Consider the following 18,804-nt stretch of genomic DNA (forward strand, 5'->3'; position numbering starts at 1 on the left):
GTTATTCATCTGATGATGGTGTGGAGGAGAGCTGCTTGAGTGCAGACTTCAAGCTACACAGCCTAGAGATATCCAGTTACAAGGCACTCTTGGGTTCAGCATACAAACACTATCAGAAGTGTCCTGACGCCACGAGGCACTTACCACACTGTGGTTTTACTTCTGTAGTTTATTCCCATGTGTTGTTGCACTCTCCTCCCACTTCAAAGGTAGATACACAAAGTTCATCAAACTACTATTGTCAACATGCAGGTGTACTAACTGAACTGCTACAGAACAAAAATACCTTTTAACAATTTCATCTTCAGTTAAGAACAACGCAAGATTATTCTCCCTGAGAAGAATATATATCCTTGTACTCTGTGTACTTCTACAAATCCTGCAGGTTTTCTTCCCCACAACTAGCAATTAAACCCAGATCCTTTTCATATTTCATGTGAACAGTATTATTGAGAATGAGATTGGTGCTTGAAGTGTAGAAAAATAAAACTAGCCAGAGGCCGTGGGAAATGCAGCAATGATGTTTATTGGAATTTCTCCAGGCATTACATGAAAAAAATTTAAAGTGAAACAGACAATAAAGCTCATTCAGTGCATCTTCAAAAAAAAGATGTACCTGAATAATCTTGATTCTTTGTAATAGATTCTGCTGCAGTTCCTGGGATTAGTTTTTTATATACACATCAGATAAAACTCACTCTTGAACAAAACTGCAAAGAACTGCCTTGTCACTTGGCATTTCCCCATCTAGTACAATACGACATTCTTGAAATATCTAGACAGATTCCACATAATTTTATACACAGTGTTAAGACCTTTCACCCGAAATGTAAAAAGAGAGACTGTTAAGTAAATCAGTATCTTTAATCAAATAAAACATCATGGAAGTAAAAAAACAACAAAAAACCCAGGAGAGCCAAAGCCCCTAAGTTCCACAGCAGTGTGCAGCAAATAAGCACTGTTGTTGCTCACTTTTATGGTAACATAAAGCGTAATACTTAGAAAGCAGTGATATTCAGTCCATGCTTTCTAAATTGGACAATCTTATGCAAAAAGACACTGCTGGATTTGGCACTTTGCTTAATTGGTTTTCTTACTAAAAAGAACAAGTGTTTCCTGAAATACAGTATAAAGGGAAAGAGATAACATGAGCCACTGTAACACGCAGTTAAGGGTTCAGACATGCACTCCAAAATACTTGTCTATTACACATTTGTCTAAGCCTTCTCAAAAATTCCACTTGAAAACATTTTCAAATCGATATGCAACTTTTTATAAGTTTACCTTTATAAACATAATTTCTCCCTTGAAATGATCAGAGTTTATCTCACCTTCTGTCCAGAACACACAAATTCATGACTTTTGTTTTAAAAAGAAGACCACAAAGCAGTATTAAAACAGGAATAGCCTGGAAAGCATTATTAAAACTGTGCCTGTACTTCAGGATCCCCTTTGAAATGTATAGCCACTGTATATGTGGAAACTGAAAGGTACATAATATCTGAGACTTGCTTGGTCCTCTCTTGTGCACTCATGCTTAACTTCCTGCAACCTACCTCAATTTTCTTCTCAAATAAAATTTAAAACAGCTTTCTGCATCCCAATATAATTACACAAGGCTTCTTGCAGCATTTCTTTGGTTAAATGAGAACCCCTTACACATCTAACTTACAACAGGCAAATCTCCGGTGGAAAACTAACATCGGAATGAATCCCATCCCACTGCTGGGCTTCCTTCCTCTCCTCATCACGATCAACCCCAGCACAGGTGGAAGCAAAAAGGCCAAGAAGGGAGCAGCAGTCACCAAGCTCTTGCCTTTGCGAGCTCTGCGAGCTCTGCGAGTGCGTGCAGACACCTATTCCTTAGCTCTGGGTGACGGAGGTGGAGCTATGATGCAATGTTTTTTTTGTTTCCAGTTCCAACATGCATGTGGAATCACACTGCTGACTGGGACAGCCCAGGCAGCGGATGGCACTACAGCTCTTTCTGTGCAAAACATGTCATGACACTTTTTCTGCTTATTGGTCTGTGCTCACAATGTCAGTAGAATTAAAAGAGGGGCACGCATGAGTTCACACAGATTTTCCACAGAAGATGTGAAACATGCTGCTCTTTGGAGGGAAAATAACATTCTCCTTTTTTTTTTTTCTTCAAGTATTATTCAACATATTCAATATACAGATATAGAAAGACACACTATCCTCATTTCACTACAAGACAAGCACATCCAGAGTGAATTTGCAGATCAGAATTATCTTTCTCTACTCCAATTCCTCTTTTTCTTTAGGTCAACTCTAAATATACATCTACTCATCATAATTACATGTGAGAATCCTTTATTTCCCCCTTGTGATTTATTTACATAACCATAAAAAAATTAATAGCCTGAATTTGCATACTGACACTTGAAGGCCCATCTGTAGCTATGAGTGTCCCAGCACTATTTTTGGGTAATACCATTGCCTATTGCTAAGTAGTTATTGAAAAAGCAGCATACTCATTTTTTCATTCCTTTTTTTTTTTTTTTTTTTTTTAAGAAATGCTGCCTAGAAGACCCTGGCTTATGGCTTACTCCATATTTTATTATTTGGGTTGTAGTTTACTTCCTTCAGGAGCAGTTCACAGTCAGACAACGATTCCGCTGGCAAATACTTCACTATCTGCTCAAGAGTCTTTTGATATGTTATCTTCTCCTGTTCCAGGGACTGAATTACAGTCTTCATTTTGTTCTCCCGAGTCAAAACAGTCTCCAGGCTGGCTTCCAGACTCTGAATTTTAGCGTGAGCAACCTGTAAATAATAACATCATAATAAATTTATAAATGCGGAATAGTTTTCTTTTAATATTATGATAAGGTATCTGTTAAGGAAAGAATTACATAGCTACTTCTGAAAGACATCTGTGTAGACAGACAATACAAGGAATGTGCATTGTGTATCATACACCAAACCTCCTCACAGTGACCAGATCAATCTGAAGGATTTCTCAAAGCTTTACAGAGGGAAGGAGACCTACAAGTTGCAGCAAGCAAGGGACAGCTGAAAGTAACAAGGAACTGGAGCTGGAGGGGAAAAAACGAAATCAGCAGCTGGAGTAGTACTGGAAGACATGACCTGTGTGACCGTGATGGAACAAGGGGAACCCTCTGTGATAAAGTTAGAAGCATGGAGAAGCTGGAGGGAAAGAGAACCTCAACATTAAGTCTAGAAGCAGACTGTGTTTTCTATTGTCCAATTAAAAACCTACAGCTTCCTCTGACTAGTCAAAGAAACCCTTTACCACAGCAGTAGCAGTTCCCTCTGTGGGAACTGGAAGAATTCTGATTGTTCCTAGGAAAGGGTACAAGCAGAGGAATGAAGAAGTTACACAAACAAAAAGGCGAAGAGGTTAAGGAACTGGGAAAGATGCATTATTGTAAGGCACTCTGAAAGAACAGAAAAGCTTTGATAGAGCCTTTCAAATCAGCCACTCAATTATTCTACGCCTTTGGTGCATTTTCACAACAAAGGTAAAAGCCAAAGCTGCAGTAAATAAATAAAGAAAAATAAAAAAGAAAAATTAATAATAGCAAAACGTTGAAGTGATTCCTGTTTTCAGTATCAAAAGAACACAGCACAGCACCCTTAGCCCATAAACACAAAAATAATGGGGACTTCATCTTTCCTTTTTTTCCTTCCTTCTATTTTCATGTTTCAGAAGCTGAAAGTGCTTTCTGAGCTCTTTGCAATGTTTGTTCAAATTAACAAATATAACAAGAAATAGCCTGGTGATGAAAAAACAAGAACTTGCCTTTCAAGAACATGCAAGACAATACATATTGCAACTGAAACAAGTCTTGGCCAAGCTACAGGTGAACAGTGAAGGAGGAAGGACTTCTTTAAAGCACAACTTTATCAGGCAAAGTCTGGTGGCTTTCAGATGTAGTGAGGTCTGCTAGAAGGGACCACCTTCCAAAAGCAGACTATGAGTTTCAGCAGAAGGAAACAAAATAACACTGCCTACAAAGGCCTGGAGGAAACAAGTCTGCTGCATTATGGATTATTTCTTAAAACTTTCCAACAGGGAAGCAAAGAGATGAAGGGACAGAGAACTTATTTTTCAGTAAGACACACAAATTTTGCCAACAGATTTTATGGAAGATAAGGGAAGAGAGGCTTTGGGAAAAAAGAAATCTAAATCAAGAAGGAAAAGTCCAAGGAATGACAAAGGATCTAGAAGTATGCTTAGCAGAAGTGAATCACTATAATTAAGAGAACTGCTCAACTGCACAAGGTCTTGCAGCAAGAAGACTTCTCACACAGACTTATAACAACACTTTCTCCACTATTGGCTGAATCATAGAAATGACTTCTCCATGAGTTTGTAGCCTAAGTCATTTACCTGTAGCTTCTCCAACAAATCCATGTTTTGCCTCTTCAGATGATTGTTTGCCCTCTCCAGCTTCTCCAGGGGTTCACCTTCATCACAAGGACTCACGTTTTCCTGTAGTTCATCTTGAAGAACATGGTACTCTACTTCATAGGCATGGAGCTGTTTTGAAATATCCATCTCAAACACCTGCCATGAGAGAAAAAACATTTTTAACTACAATAGAGAGGACTTATTCCACATGAATGTTTGACTAAGAGTCAACTCTTCTGGATTAATGCTTTTCCTGTCCCCTTCAAAAAAGTGTTTAAGGGGATGTCTACAGTAAGAGCATTATAACATCGAGAGTTGTAGCCATAATAAATCATAGACTTCAGAAAAAATTGGATCATGCCTTTTACAATTACCAAATACCAGCTCTTACTAGGAGATGTATCAGCAGGAAAATCTTATTCAATTCAAGAATTTTATAATATGACCAAGTTTTATGGACTCTTGCTCAGGAATATTAAGAAGTTCAAGACAAAGTTTTTAAATCTGGGATTCATCAGATCTCTGCCTTCAAAACTGGATCCCTTGACTCCAAGAGCTCATTTACAGACTTCTATAAAAACATTCTGCACAGTTAGAGATTCCATGTGCTCTATCTCTGCATGATGACACACTACTTCCTTATTGGGATGCTTTAGGGACAAAGCATTGTGAAGACTACAGAACTGAGCCTCTAACAGTGAACAGATCGTATGACCCTTATCTGTTTACACATCTAGTCACAGCCTCTCAGTCTTGGAAAATTACCAAAGATTTTTAGACTAGGATTGGAAGGATGTCTACAGTGACATCTTTTCTGTTCCTTATCCTAGAGATCACAAATATTCCACCAACACAGACACACATAAATTCCCTGAAAAACCAAGTTCTGTATTACTTTCACTGTTCTATTCTATTCAAATGAGATAAAACTTTCAATTATGTAGTGTTCAAGCTGGCTAAGTACCATTTTCCTCTACATAGCTACCCGATAAATCACCTGTGTATTACAGATCTGCATGATGTCTACATTTTTCTTTCACTACCCATTATAAGGGGATGGTCCTGGGAACTACCAGAGTGAGATAGTCAAACAACTGTCCCTGCTGCCAGGCTGGATAGGAACAATAGGATACAGGCAGTCTACACATGAATGCAGATCTGGAGGGCTGCTCAGCATGAGACCACACCACAGGCCAGCAGAGCTGAGCTGACCTGCGTGTAACCACATTCAGCTCTGCAGGCAACATAACCCGTTCTTTACTCTATCAGACCTGGCTTTGCACAAAGCCATTTCTACCATGCCCACACAGCACAGCTGCTCTGCAACCCATGCAGTATTAAACTACCATCTCTATCACTGCCAGAATCAAGGAGTTGTGAAGACAGACATGAAAGTGCCTGACACAGGTTTAGCACAGCAGTCACAATCAATGCAATGAGGAAATGAAGATTTACATAGTCTAAAACTGAATTCCTATCTAAAAGCACCTGAAAGATTCAAACCTTAACAAGCCACAGGAATGCATAAATGCTCACTCACACACATGGTTTTCTAGAGCTCTTCTGTTATCTCTGAACTACCACTTGAAGGGGGAAAGCTGCTCCCAGGTTCACAATTAAGGTACTAGACTGAGGCTCATTCTCGATTTGCAGCTTCAGCGCAGAGGAACTTTAGGTACAGAGATGAAGATTCCAGCCACAGACAGTATTTCTCAAGAAGGTTTTCATATCTTCTTCTGAGAAGACTTTTGCTTATACTGTAGGCATGATTCTTTTAAAGTAAAATAAATGGGGGAAAAAAAGAAAAGCGAAAAACATCCTTACCTGAGTAATAATTTTTTCCATTTGAGGCTTAGTCATATCTGGAATAGTGGTTTTAAGAAAATCAACAATGTTCTCAAAACTCTCACATCCCATTATAGATGTCTCTTGACTGCTAAGTAGGCTCAGTGCTACTTTAAATATGACTTCTGTTCCTTGAAGAAAAATAATGTCTAAAAGAGAAAATAATTACAGTACCTTGAAAATGGGAGCTAGAATCATTGGATAAATACATATATTTGCTGGGATGTTCTTCTTTGTAATCAATCACAGTGCAGATATATTCAGTTCAGAAGTGCAATGTCTTATTTCAACAAGAGGATAAAGCACATTAAAGAATTTTCTTTCATCTTACAGATGTGAGAGAGCATTAAAGAAAATACTGTATGCTTGTTATGTCTGTAGCAGTTATCTGCAATAAGCATTTCATCACTGTCTGCCACAGACTGTTAACCAACTGCTAGCTGGTTTTAAGTGCTCCTGTGACTGAAAAGCTACTGGGGAGCAGATCACAACACAACTGCTTTTCTACAGGCAGAAGCTAGTTCTTAAAAAACAATCATGTAGATTCCATAACGGGTTATAATATTTTCAAAATTCATGGTAGTGATCTTACTGGCTATAATGTAAGCCCCAAACTCTTTGAGGTATAATTACATGAATAAGAGAGGAAAGTCTGGGCTCTGAAATTTCTGAAATTCCCCCTTCTCAGGTCTATGATGGACATTCAAACAGCATAAATATAAGTATATAATTTGTGACAGGTAGGCAATAGCCATTTGCTCCTGGTATATTACAATGGCCCATAAGACACTGAAAATTCAGGAATTCAAAGCATTAGGAAGTAAAACAATACAATAACTTTGCAATTTTAGAATGGGAACATGCCTTGCTCAACTTATTTACAGAGAAATGACCACCAAACCTCTTTCCCACCTTCCCCCATTCTTAAAAAATTCATTTAGAAAAAAAAAAAACCCCAAACAACAAAATAGAAAGGAACATGAAATGCTCAAGTGTCCCAGAATTCAGTAATCCCAAATCCCATGGGGAAAGAGATATTCACATGACTGGTACACCACTGAAAAAGAGATACACCAATCATTTGTTCACACAGACAGCAGACAGAAAACACTTGCTGTAAATGGAAAAAACCCTGTATAATGGAGAAATCATTGGGTAAGAAAAAATTAAAAACTTAAAACCAAACCCAAACAACCAAAACCTTCTTCCTGCCCCCAAGACAACACACCACACAAACTGAGAATCTAACACACTCCAGTATCAAAACATGAGACAAAGTCAGGTTGAGTTTCTTAAGAAAAGACAAAAGGTGCCATACAAAAACAAAGATCAAAGGGAAAAAAGTATCTGATTTAAGAGGAAGTACCTTACACGTGCATTTAGATTCTTGGTGCATATACAAGTACAGTGAGTTTTGCATTAATAAATAACTTAAAAAAAAAAAAGGTGCATTACTAGAGATTTGACTAAGCTGGCAGTTCTTATGGATAAGAAAAGAAGACAAAAAACAATAACTTGACATTCTGATACTGTAAACACTACCAGGCATAATCAATACTTAGGTTTCTGTACTACACATTACCTGAAGAGGAGCATATAATGAAAAAACCTAGCTGAATGAAATCAGAGGCATACTAAGACTTGGAAATTGTTCAATATATACATGAAGACCTAAACTAGCCTTTAAGTTCAAATTTGCTTGAATTTTATTAGAAAGCATTTATTAGAATCTGAATTCAGAAATGCATTTTCTTTTTTCAGTTTGCAAGATGGCCAAAATGAACTTTTCTATAGAAATAAATGAATACATTTGCAACAATAAACCTTCTGCTGTTTAAACCTCAGGAGTCTCTTAGGTAGTAAGAGAATACATAATTATTTGCTCAAGTCTGATGTTTCAAGGAATACCCTTTGGATTTTCCTCTTCAAGGAGCTGACACCCCACCATGAAAAGTGTTGCTACTTGCCACCCACGACAGTCACCCCAAATGTCCCCAGCATGTAGAAAACTACAGGAGAGTTTCAAAACACAATGGACTGTTTATTATTGCAATAGAATAAGCTTTCTTACCAAATACTCTGGCTACAAATCCTAATGGAAACTGAGATGCGAACAGTGTAAGAAACCACGGTGCAGCATAAAGACTGGGACTGATTTCATTTTCTTCAAGATGATTATACAGGTCTCTGTGATAATCATGTAGAAGCCTTGAGAGCTGATACATCTGAATCTACAGTGCATGAGGGGGTTGAGGGGGAAGGAAGTAAAGAAAGAAAAGTTCAGCTTTACTCAGTTTTCCCAATCATTCACATTTCATTCGAGGGAAATTAACTGCAGTACAGATGGCACAGTAAAATGAAGCTTAATTGCCACCTGGGGCCTCGAGTGGTATCCACTCACATATAAACAACCTGCCACTAATGAATTAAAATCAACAGGGCAGTCAATAACAAAAAACAGTTTGAACCTGATTACTAATGAAGTATCATTTCAGATTCACAGGCTTAAAGTAAGAAGGGAATATATTGCTCCAACTTTGTCAACAAACCAGAATTTTCAGTCTCACAGCAATGAAAGTACAGGTACCTCCAAGATGTCCAAATTCTCCATGAATTATTTCTGACTAAATGTACACATTCCAGCTTTCATTCTCTAAATTTTAGCCTTATTTTTGCCGCGTTTAAAACTCTAGTGCTACAGTCATCACTTTAGACAGTTTCTGTACCCACAGAACACATTTTATTTCCCAGAACACCTCCCAGTGGTCCTGAGGAATTTAAGATACTGGTGCAAAAAGTGTTGCTATACAACCTATAAAAGGTTGCAAGGGAAAATGGTTAAAAGGTGCTATTCATGGCTAAAAATATCACTCTGTGGTAAATTATTTCCTTGTGACACTTCTCTCAGAAAGCAGACATATATTGATTAGTTGTCAGGCCCAATTTTGTTGTAAACAGTGCTTTATGCTTAATGTGAATCTGCTCCTCAATAAGAAAATGACTCATTACATCCAGCTATTTTCCTACTTCTAGAGTTCATGCTTGTTCCCTACCAAAAGCTGAGAGCCCTTGAAGCTACCTGTTTGTCAGCACTGTGTACATGAAGAGGGATCATTCATTCAGGCAAATCAGCTAAATTTGTGCATGCATTTGAGTCCTTGTTTTAATTGCAAAAGATACCAATTAAGCCCAGTTTGGACAGTGCCAATACAAAATACACGTGTGAAGTCAGAATTGCATCACAGAGTAGTAAACCAACTGGGATAGCTCATTATGAACTAAGGATCTAGATTCCTACTTTTTCCAGAAAACAACTAAAAAATCTAAGACAAGTAAGTTTTCATTATCTTGAAGAATCATCCAACATTTTTCTTCTACAGGAGTGAAGCCAATTCTGCATAAAAGTTTGCTTGTGTTTCACTACTGTAAATGCAGAAGAATTTGCAATACTCTACTCCTATTAGAAAACAACCCAAATATAGTAAGGTCCTCTTAAGTCTTCTTGTCTAGTTTGTCTTGAGCAGACAAAATTTGACTTTAACAGAAGAACTGCCTAGGAGCAAACTGTGGGAAAAGACAAGCCATTTATTTTAAAAGGCAAACAGTACTACAAGTGGTAAACCTCTCCAAATTTAAAAGTATTCTTACAATGAAAGAGTCACACTCATTTAAACTATAATGTGAAATCCTGGACATGTGAATGCTCTCACATCATCAGATGTTGGAAGTCTACAACTGCAGTATAACACACACACACTTAGAGAGCATCTACTAGGGAAAAAAAAAACCACAAACATGCATTTATCACACTTTTACCCTCACTGGTTTAAAACATATTTGTGGGGGGAAATGGAACAGGAGGAGGTAAAACAATGATTTTTATGGCTGTTCACAATTCATCAACAACAAACTTGTTATAGCATCCTTACATCCACAGTCCTCTATCACTTTTAGAATAAGCACATACAGTTTCTCTAACTATGATCTATTCCATTGCTCTGAACATTTTCCAAATAAGCACCTAAAGAGACTGGTCATGAAAAGTGGACTGAAACTCTCCCTTAAGTTTTACTTAATTATAACTGTTTGCAGGGAGCATGGGGGAAAAAAAGGAGACTTTTGTATCTGCTGCTTTGTTTTCTCTTCCTCCTCTGTGGACTATAAAAACTCATCAGTGGTATATTCCTTTACATTATAAGGGGTTTATAAAATATAATTATTCAAGTCAGTGGACAGTTGCATGTCAAGGTGAAAGATTTCTCAAACTTTAAACCCTGAAATTCATACAGATCTGACAATTTTTGTCTCCTTCCTAAACAGTCTTGAGGATCTATAGCTAGCTGCTAAATAACATTGCAGAGCTTGCATAATTGCATAAACGATTAAAAATTCATCTGTTTTCTCTCTCTGAGCATGATGGAGTAGAAGACAATGAGAGAAAAAGAGGTGAAACGACAAGTCAAGGCAGGGCAGCCCCAAGTACAAATGCCTGAGGAATACATTGACTGACCACTGTGTGTCACTATTGACTTGACTTGGCCTTACAAGAGAGACATCTACATCCAAGTGCTCATGGACTGAATAAAAACAAAATCGAATTAATTTTTAAACTCTATCCACGCATGACAAAGTGTATCAGTTTTTTTCTAGCATAAGGAAGAGAGCAATGAGGAAAAGAAAAGGAAGGGCAAAATAGCAGAAATCAGAATTTCTGAAGAGGAGATGACAGGGATGTGCAACAGGATAAAGTCTGCAAGTTTTAAACTTCTCTGTTCGCAAACTGAGAGGCAGAGAGGGGTTTGACAATAAAATATACATGCACCTTACAACCTCCAAAACAGTGTAAGAAGCTTCTTACGGCCCTGGAGAACCTAAGCAACCCCTGAGGGCTCAAAAGTGATTTAAAACTCTGGTTTGCTCCAGAAGGACTTACCTGTAGCGACATCATGTCTGGCCTGTACTGTTTACGGAAGCCAAGGTCATACATGAGGAATTTCAGCATTTCAAAGGCCTGTTCTTCACTCATATGTAGAAGCAGCACTCCAGCTACAAAGCTTATACCTTGACAGTAACCCACTTCTTTGTCCAGCAAAGAGTATGCTTTCAAGAGATTAAACAGTGATAGCTGTCCTGCTCCAAGGTGGGTGGAAAAGTAAGGATGCGTAGGGAATGTCCGTCCTGATGTAAAGAGAGAAGAGTAGTTGATATTCAATTTTTCTAAAGAAAAAAACCCCAAAAAACCCCAAACAGCATCTCTCCTCCCTCAGACCATTTCTCTTTGCTTTCATATGCAGTTTGCCTTTAACCAGATCAATCTGTATCTTACCACTGATTTTAGACTGTACCTTTTGATCTCCTTTAATATTCTCATCTGCACAGAACTTGCAGAAGCAACTGCCTGACTTCTCTTTTCAGACAGATGCAGAAGGGCATAAATATGAATGGCATAGCCTAAGAAATCATCTGCTTACAGGACTCTAAATGGCATACACAGAATGTATCCTGGTGACATAGAAAATGGTGTTCATAGAGCAGCATCTATCTTCAGCAACAGCTTCTATTTTGACTGGTGTGTTTTTCACTGAAAGACCCACAAAACCAGTCAGAAAGAACAGACTTACCTAGATCTACGAGGATGGCATGCTGTTGAGCAGTCAGTTGTTTCAGAAGTTCTTTGTAAGAGATGTCAGGAGGCTGCTGCTTGTTCGGCAGCCTGTGCCTGACTCGGTGTTGCACAGCCAAAAACTGCCAAATTTCTCCCCGACGACTTTTTGGTACACCTGCAGGTCAGTCAAAAAAATAAGAGGCCTAAGCAGGGGGATACTTTTAGTGCTACAACAAAAGAATTTGCTTTGTCATAATCTCGGCTGAACCACTCTGGATGATCCCTTACGAAGTGAACTCCACTCTGCAGTGTGTTCACTCAGTAGCCACAGCTCAGTCCCACAAACTAAACACAAACAACAAACTTAAGAGCAATTACCCTGAGCAGTATCTTGGGCAACTGAGGTACAGATATCCCTTGCTTTGCCACTTCTGAGCTGTTAGCCTCCAGCAGGAAAAGATGCACAACTTACACACAGAATGTAGAACAACCTGTTTAGGAAGTCTGAACTAAATTCTCAAGTGTCAAGTACAGGGAAATCCACCTCCTCTTTCCCTTCTCAAAAGGCTGCTCATGTCAGTCCACAGACACAGAGAAATACATCTCCCTTCTACTTCTCCCTTTCTATTTTAAAGTCAAAATGTCAACTCTGCTAATACCTTCTAGGTAAATAATTAAGAAGAATGCAAGTTTAAAATACCATATCCTTGTTCCCAATTCTGAACTGCTATCCAACAGCAGAAAATAGGGTATCAAGATAAGTAATTTGTTGGCAGACTTCTGAAGGACACTAATAGGAACTGCTCTTTATCTACTACAATTTACTTTGGTAGCAATTTAAACCTCCCTTCTGTACCACAGCCAGATCAGGCTGAACTGTTTTTCAGCATCTGTAACACAGATACAATATTCTATGGAAGAGGGCAGAGCAGTGCAATCAGGCCCTACATCTGCATCATAACAAGGCCCTCTGGATACCCTCTTGGCCTATGGCTAGTCCACAGGAAGATCTACTTCAAGACAAAATCCCCAGCCTTTCACTCCAGGAAATGAAATACTAAGTGACCATATTCCAGGACTCTCCAAAACTTGGCTCTGATTTTCCTAGGTTTTGGGCACAGACCACAGCAGACATTATGGTCCAGCCTTCTCAGTAAGCAAGTAAAATCAGAGCATCTGAAACTCAGAGTCAATTGGGTCCACTGATCAGAAACCAGAAGTTCAGAGGTGCAGAGGCTCCAAGTTCAATCTTGGATGTAATGATACACGGAAACAAGATGCTACTTTCAGGGGTATGACTGTACATGTTTCTGCATTGCTGACATTGCAAGCTGCAGACACAGCAGAACCTATTTTCTGTTTTGCAGGAGAAGGTGAGTGCCTCTGAAAAGAAGGCAGTTTTTTACTTCTGGAAGAAGTGTATTGCTGGCAGATTTCTGTTGGATCAGAAGAAAACAAAAAATATCTTCAGACTTCATAGCTGAAAGCCTCCTACATAAATACCTTCTTTTAAAGTGGAATGAATATCTTCCATGTCACATCGGATTTTGGCTCTGCAGTTTAGTAACTTCTTATCCCAAATATTTATGGCATCTTTCTGACATGTGCCAACTTCATCATAGTCCAGTTTTACTTTTCGTGATTGGAGCTCATCTCTGCTTGCTAGAACATGGAACAAAAAGGAAGAGCACGTGGAAAACCAGAATATCAGAAGATTACAAGATAACAACAAATGCACAAACCCCATTCAAGTTAGATCTATCTATCCAATAAGCTGACTGGGGATAAATACATCTACAATTCATTAGTTTATAGCTTAGACGGGGACAGTTGTTGTAAGATGCTGCATGTAACAATTTAACTTCTCTTACTGGGTCATGAGTATTAGCAATTCACGAAGCACATAAAAACATTTTTTAAAGCTTGGGGCAAAAAACCCCACATTCAACAAAACCTCACAGCACCTGCTCTGCAAAAACACCTTTGATCATTTTGTTCTTGTTTATATTGAACATTACCATTGTTTTAGTATGGAACGTCCCAAACATATGAATGTTTGTATTAGAGATTTAGGCAAGCAAGCTAAGCAAGTCTTCTGAACTGAAGTCAGTCACACTGGCTCCAGCTCTTACATGTCCCTTAAGAGAGCAAGAAAAGCTCTTGGCACTGCTACCTGGCATCATCGGGCTGAGCAAACAGAATGAACCAACATGAGCCATAGCCAAAAAGATACATTTGTGCTGAAGCACAGAACTCTTGACGTTATAAACTAAAAAGCTTTGCAGCATAGGACTACCTGGTACAAAGTATTTATTACACTACTTCTGAAACAAAGCTGCATTGTCATCCTGGCATTTCATTGAGAAGCAGCTTTCATTTCCATTACTAAGAAATTAACTCTGGGCATTGTATTACTCATGATGCATGTGCAGAAAAACACTTCAATTCCTCTAACTACTGCTACAAAAAACTGAAATCAAGACTTGTATGTGTCTTAATTTAGAGAGATATGTTTAGTTGTCACTGGAGTGGAATGTACATTTCACAACTTGACCTCTGAGTTGCAGTTGATTTTATCCCAAATTTGCCTTGATCTGTGCACAATACTCCTTGCAGAAGCCTCCTTCCTCTTACAAATGTATTCCCTTCCCCACCATCACCTCTAGGTAAAAGCAAACTCTCACTCACATTTTTATACATCCTGCAAAACAAGACAATCTGTTCCTTCACCGACTCACCTCACTTCAGATAGAGTTAATATTGGATCAGTCCACAGGATCATTGCCTAGCCCACTTCAAAAATGACAAATTATTTCCAAAAGCCCTGTTACACCTCTGAGATACTACCCACTCAATACTACAGGGGCCCCTGCAGATGCAGGTATTATGCAAAGTGCAGTACACTGCTATAAAAATGCAAATGTGATCTTACCACAGGAATTTGCAGTTCAGCTGGGGTGATTTCAAATGCTACCCTACTGCTGTACGATTTCACCCAAGAATTCTCACTCTTGGAGGCAACTCAAGAGAACAGTAACATACTTCAGTGTGACAACAAACTCCCACATTAATTGTGCAGTTAACCCTAGCAAAAGCCAGCAAGTTTGCCCATTGATCATAGGTGCTCTACCTACTACACCATCCTTGGTTGTTTTCAGCCATCCTTACATTTTTCCTAATCATTGCTAGGCGGCCTGCTACTTTTTGCAGCTCTTATATTTCTAGATGACCTACGGGAAAAAGGAGCTTCTAGGTTCTCAGAAAAAAAGAAAGGAAAAGAAAAAGAAAGCAGGTTTGCGCAATTGACAGAACTTACCTTCTGTAAAATAAAGAACTAATAGCATTCAAGTCTCCTCGACAGCAAAAGGAACAGGAAAAGAGGTTCTATTAATATTTTGTACATAAAAGTCAACAAATGATCAACAGAAAACCACTAGAAACAGTTCCACAGCAATTCCAGTCTTAAACCAGTGGAATATATACAACTAATAAATTCACAGCTAGGAACCTGGCTTCAAGTAAAGATATTTCTGCATTTCTGTTACTACATTTCCCTTTCCTGAGATGTACATTTAATTGTAAGGCCAAGAACCACCTGAACTAAGGTTTGTTTGGAACGTATCAGCTCTGCACATGTCCTGTCCATAAAATGGCCCATGTTATAACAGACCACAGGAAGGAAACCTAGATAGTTGCTAGAATAGTTTACTTTTCACCCTTTGAAAATAAGATGATGAATTCTAGGTAGCCATAGCACCACTTTCACTAGCAGTACTTACGAACCTGAAAATAAGAATGGAGACATGCTCCTTGGAGCACAAACCAAGAACGTGGGCTGGCAAATGAGTGCCAGTTTGGCATCTCCACTGCCAACACTCCTGTTTTCCCCACAAATGATCAGGTAGGAAGAACCTAATTTCTACATATCCATTACAGAATGGAAGCAACTTGTAACTGAGTCTTAAAGGAACTGGACTGATTTAACAGTTTTCAGTACCCTTAGCCACACAGGATGGGTACAGCAAAGAGTTTATCCCTCAGCAGCTTAAAATAATGGAGGGAATAACATGAAATTAGTCACCCCGGCAGATCTCCAGCTTCCTCACCCCACAACAATAGACTATTTGCTAAAATGGTTTATGAAACGAAGATTTTGGCTGAAGTTCTCTCTAGATGTTCCCTATGAATCTAGGAGTTTCCACAGAACTGTGTGCCAACAGGGAGACAAACTGTAGAGAGAAATGGCACCAAGAAATACTCTATGTGTGCAGGAAATACATTCAAGGATGTATGCTTGGAGGGATATGGGAAAAACTTCTGTCCTGCTGTTTTTCTTTCCTCTCCCTGCCTTCCCAGTAAGCTAGTCCAAAGAAGGGCAAAGAGTTAACTGACCTTAACAAGATCATTATGTTTTGTCTGAAGACTCAGACTACCGTCTATGTTGTACAGCATAAAGGAGAAGATGAAGGCAGCAACTGCAGAGAGGACACTTGGAATTTTCAACTTGCACCAAAAGCTTGCTAGTCTATTTTACTGAAGAACTTCTTCTGCTAGGACAGACATTGCATCCTATATTTTATTTGTGTGAGTCTTGACCAATCATAATAAAGTATCTTAGCCAGAAGCTCAGGCAACTGACAATCAGAACAGTCAACTTTAGACCCCTCACTAACAGCACTCAATTTTCAGTGTACAGTGCTCATGGTTCCAAGAAACAGAACTTTCTGACATACCTCAAGAGCCAGTTGCTCAAAAATCATATTTGGATTCAAGCATTAATAAATTACCACTGTGATGTGGTTAATGAAGAACAAAAAGCCTGGAGAGAAAGGCCATGAGCTGCAAAGGACTGAAACGAGATAGAAAGGGTAAGGTTTACCATACCTAAGTGTTCACACAGCTCCTGTTCTCCTCACTCCACATTACAACTCCTGGACTCAGACAGATACAACAAAGACTGTAGCATCCTTTGTCTAACATGCACTCAAAAAGAAAAATTTATCACTTTCTTCTGTCACTAAGATTACTCATTTAAAGTCAGGTAGACAGAGAATCTGGTAGACTGTGAGACAGGACTAGGAAAACACAGGTTTTTTCTAGTACTGTTAACTGAAAAGTTACACAACCACATCTCTGTTTGAGGTGCCCAACACCAGAACAGTTTTCATCTTCAGGCAGCAGAATCTGCAATAGCTTTTAGGGGTATTTTCTAAATAGCTAACCTTCCAGCTTCTGGTTTTCTTTTTCCATTCGAAGTAACAGAATTTGTTGATGGATGGCTTTTCTCCACAGACTTTGTAGTTCTTCTGAGTTTCTCCTCTCTCCAGTTTTATCTGGACCATCCTCATTTTGCAATACTAGAACAAGAGGGTCCTCCTCCAGGGGTGGAGCAAGGGGGGATAAGGGTAACAATTCACTTCCATCATGACCATCTGCAAAGAATCAGAAAGCTATTACAGGAAACTCAGATTGTTTGACATACAAAAAATCTATGTCATAGCAGAACAAAAATAGCTGTCTTTCACATTCAGCAGTGAGTTGCTGATTCCAAAGACAGAGAAAATGCAGTTCAACAGTAGAAGATTCTTTTTAAATAAGTGTTTTGTTTACATTAAATAAATTTATATTAAAATGAAATAGAGCTAAATAAAGGGTCACCCAGTATTTCAAACCTTTCCCCTGCCAGCTCCTTCCACAGGCCTTACAATGAGGCATTTATCCATAAAGTCTCCTTTACAGCTGAACTTGTTTACTGCTGTGATTTACCATGGGTTCTATATAAAAAGCAACCTTTTCCATCTGCTAACCTACACTACAGAGAGTGCTGTAAGCACTTTATGCTCACTAAACACTGAGTTTGTCATTTGCCTATGGTTTTGAATTCTGCCAAACAGGACTTTATCAATAGCATGATTTCAGCTACTTCAGAGGTTTCTACCTTAAATGGCTTAAAGCTGTAACAATTATTAATACACTCAAGAGGTGCTATGTACACCACAAGGACACGACATAAAATTTACCATTTTCTGCAAATACTCCTATTATGTACACAGGCTAGGGTAAAAATTTCCTAACTGTTAAAAAGATTATCTTTGTCAGCAAGAGACCTGTCTTAATTTCCTTGCTACAGCAGCTATGGAAGATTGCAATTCATTTGATTTTGATGCCAAAGGCCTCTCTTCAAAGCAACAAAAACCTAAATAGTCTAAAGCCAAATGAGCACAACTGATCTCTGGCAAGGTTCTAGCATGAATATTGTACCACACTGAGTCCCTTCTCCCTTTCATGTTATCACATGTTGCAGTTCACTACAGTATTAAGTAACAACTGCTTGTTTATTTTCTTTAAAAGCACACACAGACCTGGATGCTGCATCTTGGAAGGAGATTTATTCATAGGTGAAGCTACCTGCAGGAATATTCTCCGCCGCCAGGAGATGCGGCGAGGTGTGAGCGTGGCCCCCACAGCATTTAGAGATTCACTGCTGCAGAAGGTTGATGTTCTTTTCTTTCCCTCCCCATCACTGAAGGAAAGAAAAAGCAGATGGGGTATTTAAAGTCAGTATTCCTTGTAGGGGAAAAAAAAAATCTTTATTAACTCTGTCTAATGTATAACCAAACCTGCAGGAGCATTTGAGGGGAAGCTTAAGAAGGCAAAGCATGCTGTGTGTGAGCTTCACCTTGAATACTCAAGCGCCCAATTGTTTTCTTGTAGCACAGTGCTGTGAAGTTTGCACTGTATACCACCAGGAAGCATCCATAGCATTCATACAGGGCTTAGCTGGAAGCTTAGAATAAAAGCTTAACTTTTGGAGAAGCTAAGAGAGAAACATGGTAATACTTAGCCTCTAACTTTGACAGCAATGGGTTTTGTTTTGCCATACACAAGTCTTCTGGGAGCGATCTGATGTAACACCCCTAAAAGCAGAGATGGTGCTCCAGTGGAGCACAAC

The 18,804-nt window shown here is 38.8% G+C and overlaps 1 protein-coding gene across 2 annotated transcripts in view; it reads right to left on the bottom strand.

The window, feature by feature from the left end:
- Positions 1-506: 506 nt before the first annotated feature.
- TBC1D4 (TBC1 domain family member 4) overlaps positions 507-18,804 on the bottom strand; it is a 98,932-nt gene continuing 80,634 nt past the window's right edge. For both annotated transcript variants that reach the window (XM_082278224.1, XM_082278223.1), the window contains 9 exons: positions 18,215-18,375; positions 17,075-17,284; positions 13,356-13,514; positions 11,869-12,027; positions 11,181-11,425; positions 8,319-8,478; positions 6,227-6,396; positions 4,382-4,558; positions 507-2,790 (listed from right to left, as the gene is read on the bottom strand). In XM_082278224.1, the coding sequence (XP_082134350.1) occupies positions 2,563-2,790; positions 4,382-4,558; positions 6,227-6,396; positions 8,319-8,478; positions 11,181-11,425; positions 11,869-12,027; positions 13,356-13,514; positions 17,075-17,284; positions 18,215-18,375 (1,669 nt within the window). In that variant the 3' untranslated portion in view covers positions 507-2,562. The remainder of the gene's footprint in view (positions 2,791-4,381; positions 4,559-6,226; positions 6,397-8,318; positions 8,479-11,180; positions 11,426-11,868; positions 12,028-13,355; positions 13,515-17,074; positions 17,285-18,214; positions 18,376-18,804) is intronic.

Source organism: Coloeus monedula (genome assembly GCF_965178545.1).
Source record: "Coloeus monedula genome assembly, chromosome: 3".
Classification (NCBI taxonomy): Eukaryota; Metazoa; Chordata; class Aves; order Passeriformes; family Corvidae; genus Coloeus; species Coloeus monedula.